General features: G+C 36.8%; 1 protein-coding gene across 1 annotated transcript in view; it reads left to right on the top strand.

Annotated features, from left to right (window-relative positions):
* Positions 1-14,078, top strand: part of LOC136034952 (AP-1 complex subunit gamma-1-like) — a 78,154-nt gene that overhangs the window by 58,606 nt on the left and 5,470 nt on the right. Inside the window, exons 12-14 of the mRNA XM_065716497.1 lie at positions 1,996-2,107; positions 4,457-4,627; positions 12,670-12,830. Of these exons, the coding sequence (XP_065572569.1) occupies positions 1,996-2,107; positions 4,457-4,627; positions 12,670-12,830 (444 nt within the window). The remainder of the gene's footprint in view (positions 1-1,995; positions 2,108-4,456; positions 4,628-12,669; positions 12,831-14,078) is intronic.

Below are 14,078 nucleotides of genomic sequence, written 5' to 3'. Positions count from 1 at the left end.
GTTACAGTCGCCCTTTTCCCCCTTTTTAAAAGGGGGACGATGGTGGCTTTCGCCCAAGATCTGAGGAAGTGGCCCGTTTCCCAGACACTTGTTATGACTTTGTGATAGATATCGACCAGTTCTTCTGGGCCTGCTTTTAATAGTTCTGACTGAATACCATCCGGGCCTGGGGCTTTATTAATTTTTAGAGATTTTATTGCTGAGAGTACTTCATCTCTTAGTGGGGGAGGTCTTGGGTCTACTGGGTACTGCGGTAGTGGGAAAGATAGTAAGATGTTCGGGTCGGGCGTTATTGTGGGGTTCAGTTTTTCTCTGAAGTGATCCTTCCAACGTTCTCGTCTTGCCTCGGAGTCCGTGATTTGGAGCCCGTGTTTATCTAACAGTGTAGGAGCGGCCGATGACTTCTTTTTTGACAGTTCGCGGACTTTCTTGTACATGAAGTGGCTATTACCTCTTTGAAAGGCTTCTTCACACTCACGACATTTATCATTGACGTAGTGTCGTAGAGCTTGCCGGATTTTCTTTTCTACTAGGCGCTTCAGCCTCTTGTACTCGTCCTTGCTTTGTCGATCTACCTTGTTAGCATGGACGCGCTTCTGCACACATAGATCAATAATTTCGGGGGTGATCCACGGTTTATCTGAATGGGTCTGAATTCCCAGGATTTCACTAGCAGTTTCTCTGATGATGGATGGGCTTTCGTCGACCAATCGGTCAATTTCTTCTGTTGTTGGAGCTTCCATGGGTTGGATTCTTGACAACTTGCTTGAGATTGTTGTTCTATACCTGTTCCTTGTTTCTATGTTTTTCAGCAGGTCGACACGATATCTTGGTAAGCTTTTCTTAAGCTGTTGGGGCTTCCGAATACGCAAACGAAGCTCAGACATGACTAGAACATGGTCCGAGTTGAAGTCGCCACCGGCTATGGAAGCTGTATTCAGTACTGATAATTTTCATCGCTTGCTGACAAGTATGTAGTCAATCATATTTGCAGTGCGGCCGTCAGGGAATCTCTAAGTAACTTTCCTTCGTTCTCTATGACGGAACATGGTGTTCGTTATGAAAAGTTCGTTATCCCGACAAAATTCGATGAGCATTTCACCCCTGTGGTTTTGCCTCCCATGCCCGAACTTGCCCATGACGTCTTCAAGTCCATCATTTGAGTGTCCGATATGGCGTTGAAGTCCCCAATCACGAACAGAACATCTTTCTTGGGAGCCATGTCAACGGTGTGTTGGAGTTGGCTGTAGAATTCTTCGGCTTCTTGGTCATTCCGGGATGAGTCTGGGGCGTAAACTTGGATTATGGTCATATTGGCAGTGGTTCCTTTCAGACGAATGGTGATAATACGTTCAGAGACAGGATGGACGGCAAGAAGAGACTGTTTGGCTCGCTTGGAGAGTAGGAAACCGACACCTTGGCGGTGAACTCCATCACTTCTTCCAGACGTGATGAGCGTGATGTCGTTTATTCTTTCTATTCCTGTGGAGGGAAGGTGAGTCTCAGAAAGTCCAACATGTCCCAGCGGTAACGGTTCATCTCGTTTAGGACTAGTTCCCTTTTTCCTGGTTTGGCTAATGTGCGTACGTTTAGCGTTCCTAGTGAGAGATATGAACCTAGTGGTATATCCACTATCTTTTCTAAAGATAGGGGAATTCAATTTACTAAATATTTTGGCCCAGTGTCCAAGGGCCGTCTTCAGCACAACGTAAGCAAAAAATAAAGATAAAAAACTTACATTAAAATGCGAATCTTCTAAAAGATTCTTAAAACGTTTTTCATTTTAAAATTCACATTTTAATGTCTTTTTTATTTCTTTTTGCCTGTGCTGTGTTACTTTTGTATATATTTTCGCTTGTGTTGTAAATCACCGTAGCCAATATGTATTCTGTTTCTCAGCCCCTTAGGCTAAAAATATTTATCAGTGTGAGAGATTAGTCAGTTGTTTAAGTACCCAATTTCTAATTATAATTTGTTACTTGTTTTCTTTTTTAGGACTCTTTGATGGACTTATTAGGATTATCTGACTCAACACCGCCTGCCTTAGAAAAGTTGAATTCTGACAAGAAAGCTCAAGTTTCATCACAACCTTTAATGGATCTATTAGGTATGACTTGCTTTTTTCTAAGAAATAGAACATTTATTTAAACACTTTTTGCACTTGTTACTTTCTTGTTCTTGAGTTAGTTAGGAATTAGGGGCTTTTTCCTTATCATCAAAACCATCACCGAAAACAAGTGGGACCTTTTGATTTGTCTAAAAAAGAATAAAGTACGTCGTCTATCAGGAGTGGTGATTGTTCGGATCATCAACTGTTTTTGTAAAAAAAAGAAGAAGGAACAACTGTAAATTTCAATAGATGATCCCTAATAAAGTCCGAGACGGTGATTATGTGGATGGGGGGAGGGGGGGGAGTTAATTTCCACCCTTAAATTTTAGAAAATATATCTTTTGGTAAGAAAACTTAAAAAAAAAAAAATCCTGAGCCCTCCTTCCATCTATGTTTTTTGAATTGGTGCCCCTAAATGAAGTATTTGAATGTCATATGCATCATTGTATTTTAAAAAGTTCTGTCTTTCTAAGAGAGCAAAAGAACAATTTCGGATACTTTCATTAGGCCATGCATATCAATAATACGCTTCAGTTTCCATAATATGAACAACATTCCAGACTAGGCTCTGTCGAGGATTTTCTTTCTTGGTGGGGGGGAGACCTACCATAGAAAGTATTATTTAGTTATCACACAACCAATAACTGTATATTTTTATGAGCTATTCGTATTATATGGAAAGGGTATATTTTACGCCCCCCCCTCCCCATCCCTTCTAGACTAATACCTTCAAATATTGTTCATAAGTAAATCAAAGTAAAAAGTAGATGAAAAATAGTAATAAGCTGGTTTCCCTTTTGGTTACCTGGCTAAATTTTTTAGCCTGATTTTTTAGCCAATTTAATACCAAATACAGCACTTAGTACAGCTTGAAAATGTACATGAGGAGTTTCTTTACTAAATTCTGTAAAAGCTCCCCGGTTTGAACGTGACGACTATATTGTATTATAAAGTCTCAAATAAAAAAAAAAATTCTGGTATAAGGTTTTTTCGTAGATAGATAAAGAAAAACATGCAAAACTGGGTGTTTCAGCCATACATTATGTCGGTGATGTTGGCTGAAGATTAAAACAAAGATACAAGATTGAAAATTTGTTCTGTTTGAATCTTAATTTTAGTTCGACAGAAAAGAAAAATCAAGAGGCAAAAACTGAAAGACCAACAGTCAAAATAATGTATTTTTTTTAACAATTTCGAGGGTTAATAAAGGGTATCAAAGAAAAGGGAGCTAGGTTAATGCATATAAATTTTTCATGACAAATTTCACTTGAGTCAATTTTAAACAATTGGCTGTTCGAAACTGAAATACTAAAATACAAACTGAAATGTAGATAAGTTTTTGATAGCAAATATGCTCGGTTGTCATTTTATGCTTTTCCAAAGTTTCAAGGTGGGAAATGGTGTGTCACCTCTAAATTATATATCTTCATCTACAAAATTTTTTACCTTCATCTACAAACGAAGTCTTCAAAGACTCCAAAGACTGGCAGTAACGAAATCTTCAAAGGAAATTAAAAAAAAATCTTACAGGCCAGTGTAGTCTTTGCTGATATATCTGAATAAATGTTGACGTAACCTTGTTTAGTTTTCTATATACGGTCTTAAATTATACTTGCTCTTTTCTACCATTCTTGTCTAAAGCTATTTGTTGATTGAATAACTGGTGAAGATAACGAGCTTTACTTGCAACCTTCAGCTGTCGAATATGCTTTTAATTTATTCACCCTTTAAGATTTGTCGTATAAGGGAGAGGGGCAAAGCAGGACACTGAGAACCTCAGATAAGTATTTACGGACTCCCCCCTATTATTTATTTTTTTTTTTAAATACTTACTTGAATATCAAATATCGCAAGCCTCTCTAAACCCTATTTAACCTATTTCACTATGTACTTCGGTTGAAGAATAAAAAAAAAATGGCTATTAAATGTTTATGCACTTTTTTTGACGTAGGCTACGGGTTGTAACCTACTCGCTAAAAAATATGGTGATTGGTTTATTAGCATTAGAGTTGCCATAATGTCCTCTTGGTATCCGATGTAATTTATATTTTTCACAAAGAGGAAGAGAAAACTTGATAAATCACCGTGTCTCGTCATAGTAAAGCCAAAATTGTTGTGAAAGACAGGATTTGATCATTCAATCACTGATCCTCAACCCATTCGTTGAAAAAAGAGACAAAATTCAAAGAGAGTTATTCCTCTCTGTTTAAAATTACACGGAAGTATGTGTGAAGTAAAAGAAAAAATTATTGGCGCGGTTGAAAGTTTGTACATTTTTTTTTTTTTTGATAATTCAGCATCCTATTTTTTTTCTTTAAGAAAATTTAGGGTTCCTTTTTCTTGTAGCCGGCTTGGATTTCGAACCTTCGAAACCTCCTTCTGGCATAGGGACAAATCAGTCACTAGATGCACTTCTAAATATTGGCAGTTCGCCAACTCTAGCAGGTTCAAGTCTATTGAATGGTGGAGATAGTCTTGGACTCGGACTTCTTGGTCTTTCACAACCAGCTTCGTCAAGTAAGTTAATAATTATTTTAACGGGAAGTCCATTACAGCCAGCACGATGCGTCGTACTCTATATACAGCTTCTTGAAGATCACCTAAGATTATCGTGCTGAATTCTTTCACTCTGAACATTTACCTTGAAGATATGTTTGTTTCATTTCTTCTATTTTCAATTTTTTATGTATTTAGACATTTTTGTTTAACTTTGTCAAGGTTATTGTATAATGAAGTTCAAATGCATTTTTCCATCATGTAAAGAAAAATAATTATGTGCATGCAGTCAGGCTGGGGTTTAGGCTTGATAAGCTATGTCAGATATGAAACCCCTCATATTTTCAAATATCTTATATAAATTCTAATTCTGAGTTTGGGGAACATGAAGGGTTGCACTGAAATGTAATTAAGAAGTATAAAAATAGTGTAATAATAAACTATAACTGAAAATTATTTTCTTTCTTCCTTTTTACAGAGCCATGTTGCTAATAAAGTTGCTTCTTCACTACGTAATGCTGATTAAATATAATTGTTTTAAATTATCTTTTAAAGAAGTGTCAGACTATCATGTTCTGCTGGACCACAGGCTTGTCTATCTCTGATATTTTGATGAAAATGCTTGATTTTTGAGATTCTTGTTCACATCTTCAGAACAAGTTTGGTATAAAGTCAAACTCCTCCTTCCTTCATGAATACCTAACTCTTCCTCCCAGAATCTACTTTTCTGTAGCTTATAAATTTGGTAAGAATGAAAAATTTTTTTTATCAAGGAGAAGTTCGGCATAAAGCCAAACTTCTCCTTCCTTCATGAATGCCTAACCATTCCTTCCAGAATCTATTTTTCTGTAGCTTATAAATTTGGTAAGAATGAAAACTTTTTTGTTTCAAGGAGGAGTTTGGCACAAACCCAAACTCCTCCTTCCTTCATGAATACCTAACCGTTGCTCCCAGAATCTTCTTTTCTGTAGCTTATAAATTTAGTAAGAATGAAAACTTTTTGTATCAAGGAGGAGTTTGGCACAAAGCCAAACTCCTCGTATCTTCACGAATACCTAACCCTTCCTCCCAAAATCTAGCTTATAAATTTGGTAAGAATGAAAACTTCTTTGAATCAAGGAGGAGTTTGGCCCAAAGCCAAACTCCTCCCTCCTCCATGAATACCTAACCCTACCTCCCAGAATCTACTTTACTGTAGCTTATAAATTTTGATAAGAATGAAAACTTTTTTGTATCGTCATTGCATAATGAGCCTGCTGTATCAGACTCGATTCTTATTGCATCAATGACAAGTATAAATGTTCTGATTGTGAACTTGTCTTTGAAAGGTTCTCTAAAACATGATCTTCATCATCGGTTATGTGCCTTCATATATATTTTCTTATCTTGAAATCCGCATCAGTCAATTGTTCCTTTGCTTTTTCTTTCAAATTAATTTTTTCTTTCCTTGAAATAAGTTTTCAAAAGAAAAATAAAGAGCTGAATTAAAACAAAATGAGCAGAAATATATTCAAATAATTTTCCAAACGTAAAGCTACCAAAAAAATAACCATCAATAAATAAATGAAATCAAAAACGAAGCCCTCTTCAACATTCTCTGGAAGTTTTACTGTAATTCACATTCACTGTAACAAACTTAGCTTCTTAGTACTAACAGTATTCTTCGTAGTAGTAGTATTAGAGTTAGTAGTTGTAGGAGCATGCACATTTTGCATTTTGCCTATTTCAAGATCTCCCTTAACATATCCTGAAAGTTTCAACTTAATATCCTATACCATTCCTGGAATACTTCTGATACGTCTTTTTGATAACCTGCTTGTACAGAGTGCGATTTTGTTTAGTTCGACATACCCTGAAATTTATAACTACCTACTCTTAGCCTCATTAGTAATAGTCGCAGCAATAAAAGTAGTAGTAGCAACAATAGTAGTAGTAGTAGTAGTACGGACAAAGTGCTCTCTGAAATTTCACCTTATTTTCCTGAACCTCTGTTGAAGAAGTAGTCGTATCAATCGTCATAGTAGTAATAGTTGTAACACACGCTTAGTGCCTTTTTGTTAGTTCCACAGCCCCCTCAACATACTCTTGGTCGATGGATCTTCCCTCCATCATTCCCTTGAAGTTCCAACTTAATACCCTATGATTCTTGAGTTTCCCCTTTTGAAAACCCGCCGTGTAAAAAGTGGGGTGGCAAAGTAGCAATGCTACTTGGCGGTTTTCAAATTTGTTGGCAGATTTTGTCTGAAAATACCATTTTTACACATAAAATTACTTTTTGCTCAAAGAAAACCTGTCAAAACATAAGTTGTACTGCCAAAATGTCGGCAGCCTTCGGAATTCTGTCAAATTCTGCTACTGGTAGCTTCGGAACTTTTTCCATGCCTGTTGACAACCAATATGTCCATAACTTGTTTTGATTTAGTTCAATGATCTCCTCAACATTGTCTGAAAGTTTTACTTGAATGCACTTGTTTTTTTTTTTACACCTAAGGTCAAACATACCCTTAACCTAAGAACAAATACTATATAGAAACAATGGGCAAAGTGTATACCTTATAGCCTTTGCTCTGAGGGCTCTGGGAATAGACATCCCCAAATTCCCCAGATACATAGTTATTGGACTTATGGACTTGGGAAGGGGACTGCTTGCCTTCCAATTTAAACATACACTAGTGCTGTTCATTTCAAATTGGATGAGCTCCTTTAAAAGTTTCTCATACCGCGGCCCTGCCTACGATGCTGCCTTCTTAAACTCGTAACCTATCTGTTCAGATTGTTTTTCAGAACATCCCAGGGTGTCAGTTAAAAAAAAAACAAAAAAACAAAAAACAATAAAAACATGCAGTTGTTTTCAAGAAAAGTTTTTAAATATATACACTGTTACTCCTTTAAAGACAGTAGATTAAGGAAAAGGAAACATAAAAACAAGGAAGATGAGGCCTAAAATTGTGGGATGTTGGATAGAAAATTCAAAGGAAGAAAAAAAATACCGTGAAAATTCAGTGAAAATAATGTGAAAATTTCACCTTAATACACTTAGCCACAGTAGTAGTGGGAGTACTAGTAAACAGATTACGAATAGAGAATATATTATTTTCTATCTATATATATAAAAATAAGTTGTTTGTCTGTGGGTCTGTCAAGTGACGTCATGTCACCATGTCGTCATGGTTAGTTGTCGTCATGTTTGTTATGACGATGACGTCATTAAAAGTATTTAAGAAAATCGTTCAAAGACAAATTTTTAATTGTAAGAAGATCGTGGACGGAAAAATGTTTAATTGTAAAATGACAGAAGAACTTACAATGACAACAGCCGAGGAAGCTGCTCAAAGAGTCTATGCCAAAAAACTTGCGGCTAATAGGGAAAGTAAGAAATGAAAGCGTGCCAAGGAATCACAAGAACAGCAATAAAACATGCTTGCGGCTAAAGAACGCAAAACCGCGCAGTTAGATGAAAATCCACCTGGACAGCGAGAGTCAAAACATATCAAAACTGAAAATGATAGCGATGATGATTGGGTTTGGGATTTTGACTTGGATAAGGTCATCAATGCCTACCAGATTTTAGTTTAAAAAAAAAACAAAGGTTCGGCGATATGTGTTTCATAGTGACGCTGAAAAATAAAGAAGAAAAAGAAAACTGAAAAAAGAAAGAAGGTAAAAAACTAAAAAAAACTAAAAAGAAAAAACACTCAAAGAGAAATTACAGACCGGGACACCAATGACGACCGGGACACAGGGAATATAAATGACGACCAGGACACAGGTATTTAAGAATATCGTTCAAAGACAAATTTTTAATTGTAAGAAGATCGTTGAAAGAGAAATTTCTAATTGTAAAATGACTGAAGAACCTACAATGGCAACACACGAGGAAGCTGCTCAAAACGAATGTATCCAAGCCGAAGTAGCTGAGTTGGTAAAGCGTTATGTTTCAGGTTCTAGGTCCGAGAGGCTCCAGGTTTGAACCTTGGCTTTAGCATTAATACAAAAGAAGAAAAAAAAACTAAAAAAGGTAAAAACTACAAAAAAACTAAAAAGAAAATACTAAAAAAACTACAAAAGCTAAAAAACTAAAAAAAAAACAAAAAAAAGGTCTAAAACTAAAAACTAAAAAAGAAAAAAAACTAAAAAAAAACTAAAGAAAAGGTAAAAACTACAAAAAAAAACTAAAAAGAAAAAAAAAACAACTAAAAAATAATAAAAAAAACTAAAAAAAACTAAAAACTGAAAAAGAAAAAAAAACTAGAAAAAGGAAAAAAAACTAAAAAATAAAGGAGAAAAAGAAAACTAAAAGCCGGGACACAGGGAATATAAATGACGACCGGGACACTCAATGAGAAATTACAGACTGGGACACTGGGACACAAATAACGACCGGGAGATACAAATGACGACCGGGACACAGGGAATATAAATGACGAACAGGCCGCTCAAAGAGAAATTACAGACTGGGACGTCTAATATCTTCATTTTTTCCACATATGTAGCTATTACCCCCGAAAACTAAATCTTTTGACATAGGAAAAGAGCCTTTAATCACATTCACAAATGACGACCGGGATACTGGGAATAGAAATGACGACCGGGACACAGGGTGTTCGATTAGCAATCACCATCAACAAAGCTCAAGGGCAATCATTAGAATAATGAGGTATAGATCTGAATACGGATTGTTTTTCCCATGGACAATTTTATGTTGCATGTTCAAGAGTCGGTAAACCTGACAATCTATTTATATGCACAGACAATGGGACATCGAAGAATGTTGTATATTCGCAAGTTTTACGTAGTTAAAAACATATATATATCTATAACGAAAAGCGAAATCTTTTCTCTTTTATCTATATTCACTGGTGGGACACAGGGGCACAACTACAATGGCGCGTAACTAATATGGCGCGTAACGACTTACGCGCGCGGGGGGGCTTGGAGGGGGGCGCGAAGCGCCCCCACCAACTAGGTCTTAGGTGTTGGAAGATTGGGGGACAAGTTTATTTGTAAAATAGTGTTGTTATGAGGATGAAGGCATTTGACCCTTGAAGTCCAAACCGAAGGTGCTAATCTCCGTTTCGTGGTCCTTGTGCCAGGAAGTGCTGAGAGAGAGAGAGAGAGAGAGAGAGAGAGAGAGAGAGAGAGAGAGAGAGAGAGAGAGAGAGAGAGAGAGAGAGAGAGAGAGAGAGAGAGAGAGAGAGAGAGAAGTTTATTAATATTAAATAGAAGACAATTCAAAATCGAATTACAATACACTGAATTCCCCTCGAAAGGCTCCATGGCCAGGGATAGAAGGGGGTTTGTGCAGTTGTTGTGTCGCTGATTTTATTAGTAATTTCGACCTGGTATTCAGGTCTTCTATTTATTTGAGGAAAAGGACAAGAAAGTGGATGTTGATGTAAGTTATTAGTTATCATTAAAGTCTACTTTTTATTCGAATTGGAAATATTAGAATACTTTCATTTTCTATGGGTTCCATTTCTATATTGGTCGAGTCCTTTACCGGGTTTCTGCACTCGGTACGCGGCAAGCTTCTGTATATGGATTATCACTGCCGCTTTTCTTCTAGACGCAGACAATTTGGGCATTTTTCTTTCATGTCTTGACGTCCAAAGGACCTTAAATTAGAAGTAATGCCTGTGTAAAATTACATTCTTTTGGAGCTTTAATTTTTGCCACGGCTTGTCTTTTGTCATTATGAAAGCCGTGTCACCAAACCTTTGTTTCTTTTAGTTGTTCACGTGGTGGGATATAAAATTTCTTCTTTTGTCTTGGCTTGTCTTTTCTCACGACATATCGCCAAACTTTTGTTTCTTTTGATTATTCAGATGGTAGAACAGAAACTTCTTTTTCTTCCAACGATTTATCTAGTCCAGCTTTTTGATTTTCAAAGGTATGATAGGCATTGATGAACTTATTCATGTCAAAATCCATAACCTAATAATCATCCCTATCATTTTCCTTTTGTTTAGTTCGTTTTACCTCGGCTTGTTTTTCGTCATTATGAAATACATATCGCTGAACCATTGTTTTTTTTTTTTAACAAAGGTATGGTAGGCATTGATGACCTTATCCATGTCAAAATCCTGAACCCAATCATCATCGCTATCATTTTCAATTTTGACACGTTTTGATTGTTGCTGTCCAGGTTTATTTTCATGGACTCGCTCATATGCTTGGTGTCGCATGTCTTCTAACCGAGTGTGTCTTTGCTTTTCATTTTCATTTTTGACTTCTTCACATGCTCGGTGTCGCATGTCTTCTAACCGCGTGTGTCTGCTCTTCATTTCAGCTTTGACACGTCGCCGCTGTTCTTCTAACCGCCTATGTATTTGCTCTTCATTTTTATTTTTGACTCACTCACTTGCTTGGTTTCGCATGTCTTCTAACTGCGTGTGTCTGCTCTTCATTTTCATTTTTGACACGCCGCCGCTGTTCTTCTAACCGCGTTTGTATTTGCTCTTCATTTTCATTTTTGACTCGCATGATTCCAAACAATGCACGAACTTGGCTTGGAGTTGACGTTTCACACGCGTCATTGATTCAGTTATCCCAGTGTTGGTCATTCTCCAATAAATTCAGAGCTTGGCAGGCACTACGGTAAGTGTCATGTATAGTACCGTTTACAGTTCTCAAATACTCAAAGGACGTCGGACCGAGTACATTCACCAAAAGCAGACGGAGAAAGAAGCATTCATGTTGATTGGGGTGAATGATGTAGAGTCTTCCTATCGTGGTATCTTTGAAGATGGTAGGTTGGCCGTCGACTCACTTACCTTGTTTTCGAAGTTCAAATGATTTATTTTTAGCATTCCACGTGTAATACGAAGGCACTTCAAATTTTAGACATAGTCCCGATTTAAACACATCTACTCAAGCTATAATCATCGACTGGGCTGCACCTGAATGCCAGGCGAATATTTTCACGTTGCTCTTGTGATTCCTTGGCACGCTTTCTTTTGACTTTATCTCTTTGAGCCTCAAACCTGTTTTCACGTTGTTCTTGTGATTCCTCGGCATGCTTTCTTTTGGCATTATCTCTTTGAGCCGCAAGCCTGTTTTCATGTTGTTCTTGTGATTCCTCGGCATGATTTTTTTCGGTAATTTGTCTTTGAGCCGCAAGCCCGTTTTCACGTTGCTTTTGTGATTCCTCGGCACGCTTTCTTTCGGTAATTTCTCTTTCAGTCGCAAGCCTGTTTTCACGTTGCTCTTGTGATTCCTCGGCTAAAGCCTTTGACGTCATATACAAATCCTTTGACGTCATATAGCCTACAAACATACAAAATACATATATGACGTCATAATGTTCAATCCTTATGATGATGTCAGTGGACAAACATGACGTCAGTCGACAAACAACTTTTTTTTATATATATAGATATCCCAAGATACCAATTTTCCCTTATGTAAAGAATTGATGTGTTGGAAACTAAACAATCTTATCTATGCTATGCATGACATCATATAACGAATGTTTATATTATGCCATAAGAAAGTCTTACATGATGTACCAACATAGTACATGACGTCACTTACAAAAACCAAAATTAGGGCTCTTAACCAATTTTCTCAGACTTCTAACATGTATAGATCGTTTTTATGCAAGAGCATCCCAAGATACCAATTTTTCTGAAAAAATATGGAGCCGGTTTTGAGAAAAAATACACAATTTATTCTCACTTATAAAGATGTCATAAGTAATTGATGGGTTAGAAACTCAACAATCTCATTTATGCTATGCATGACATCAGATAATAAAATGCTTATATGATGTACTAACAAAATATATGGCGTCATTTGTGAAAACTAAAATTAAAGCTCTTAACAAATTTTCTCAGACTGTTGACCTATCTAGATGGGTTTTTTTTATGCGAGAATATCCCAAGATACCAATTTTCCCGAAAAAATCTGGAGCCGTTTTCGAGAACATACATAAATACACCATTATTGTATCTCACTTGTATTATAAAAATATTGGGCATGAAATGAACAAAAATAACACATAAACATGCAGAGTTAAGAATTAAACATTCCACCAAAGTCAGTTGACTTTTTTTTTCTTCTAGACATTCCATCTATAACTGCTTACGATAAAAATGGAGTTCAGCTGGCTTTCAGCTTTAGTAAAGATATTTCATCTCCAGACAACCTTTCCATAACTATGAAAATTACAAATACTGGTGGTGGAAACATTACAGATATGTTATTCCAAGCTGCAGTACCAAAGGTAAGTTCAAATTGTTCAAGTGTCTCAAGTTGTTGTTTTTTTTTGTTTTTTTTTTTACAAGAATATAACACTGAGATATAAACTTGATTACTTGAATACACTAAAGCTCATAGCAGAAGTCATCCATATGTGTATCCACACAATACTACTTGTATTGTGTGCAGGGCACAATACTACTACTACTATTAACATCTCACCGCAGCACCAAGCCGCCTGAGGCCAACACAACTACGCATGCTCATTCTCTATCCCAAGCTGTTCAAAGCCTCCCTCTTTACACTCTACCGGGAAATTCCCATTTCCTTTAAATATTTCTTTATGACATCCTACCATCCCCAACTGCAGACGACCTGCTTTCCGTTTTACCCTAGATGGTTGGCCGAAAAGGACAATCTTGTGCAATCTGTCATCCTTCGTCCGCAGAACGTGCCCTAGCCATCTCAGCCTTTCTCTCATTATAGGCCTAGAAAGTGGGATTGAACCACACTTTTCATACAGCCTACTAGATAAGGACATTGTATTTTGTATAATCCTTCCAATAAATTGGAGCGTATCTGCAGAGACAATTCGTTTCAAGGATCTGTAACTAAATTGCGACCCATACTGGTTGTAGCAAAAACTCGGTACCCAGAAATTTTGACTCAAAACAAGTAAAATTTGGTGAAGCTTAGGAACAGAAGGGAAACAGTCCCCCCTCCCCAAGGTAAAATGATATTGATAAAAATTGGACTGTCAGGTTCTGGTGGTCAAATAATCCCATAATTAAGTCCTAACTACGCAAATTCAAAACATTGCATTTTTCATGTCATGTCTTCCATTTAATGCATTTGAATTACCCTTACTCCATGTCCATCTACCTTAGTTCTGTCCTAGGATGAATTAATGATAGGCCATCTATCAAGAACTGAACTTGGTGAACCCTGATGACAAATTCGAGAGCCATGGCTAATTGGAGGAAAACCTAGACAGATAATCTGAGTAAGAGGCAAAGCTGGTGGGCTACCGATTTTTTGGATTGACATGTGACTGAAAAGTCCTTTAAACTTGTATGTGAACGGGGAGACTTAGGCTGGTGAATACAGTCCCCCATTTTGCATACAAGACCAGTGGACATTGTCCGTCATGAGTCAACCCAAAAATGCCTATCTACCTTTGTTGTACCCTAGGATGGATTGATGATAGACCAATTTTGCATACAATTATCAACAAATGAAATTACATCATTTTTGTACAATTCTAAAAAAGGTT

This window comes from Artemia franciscana, chromosome 13 (assembly GCF_032884065.1).
Source record: "Artemia franciscana chromosome 13, ASM3288406v1, whole genome shotgun sequence".
Classification (NCBI taxonomy): Eukaryota; Metazoa; Arthropoda; class Branchiopoda; order Anostraca; family Artemiidae; genus Artemia; species Artemia franciscana.
The sequence above is the reverse complement of the archived record's forward strand: the minus strand, read 5'-3'. Positions and strand labels throughout refer to the sequence as shown.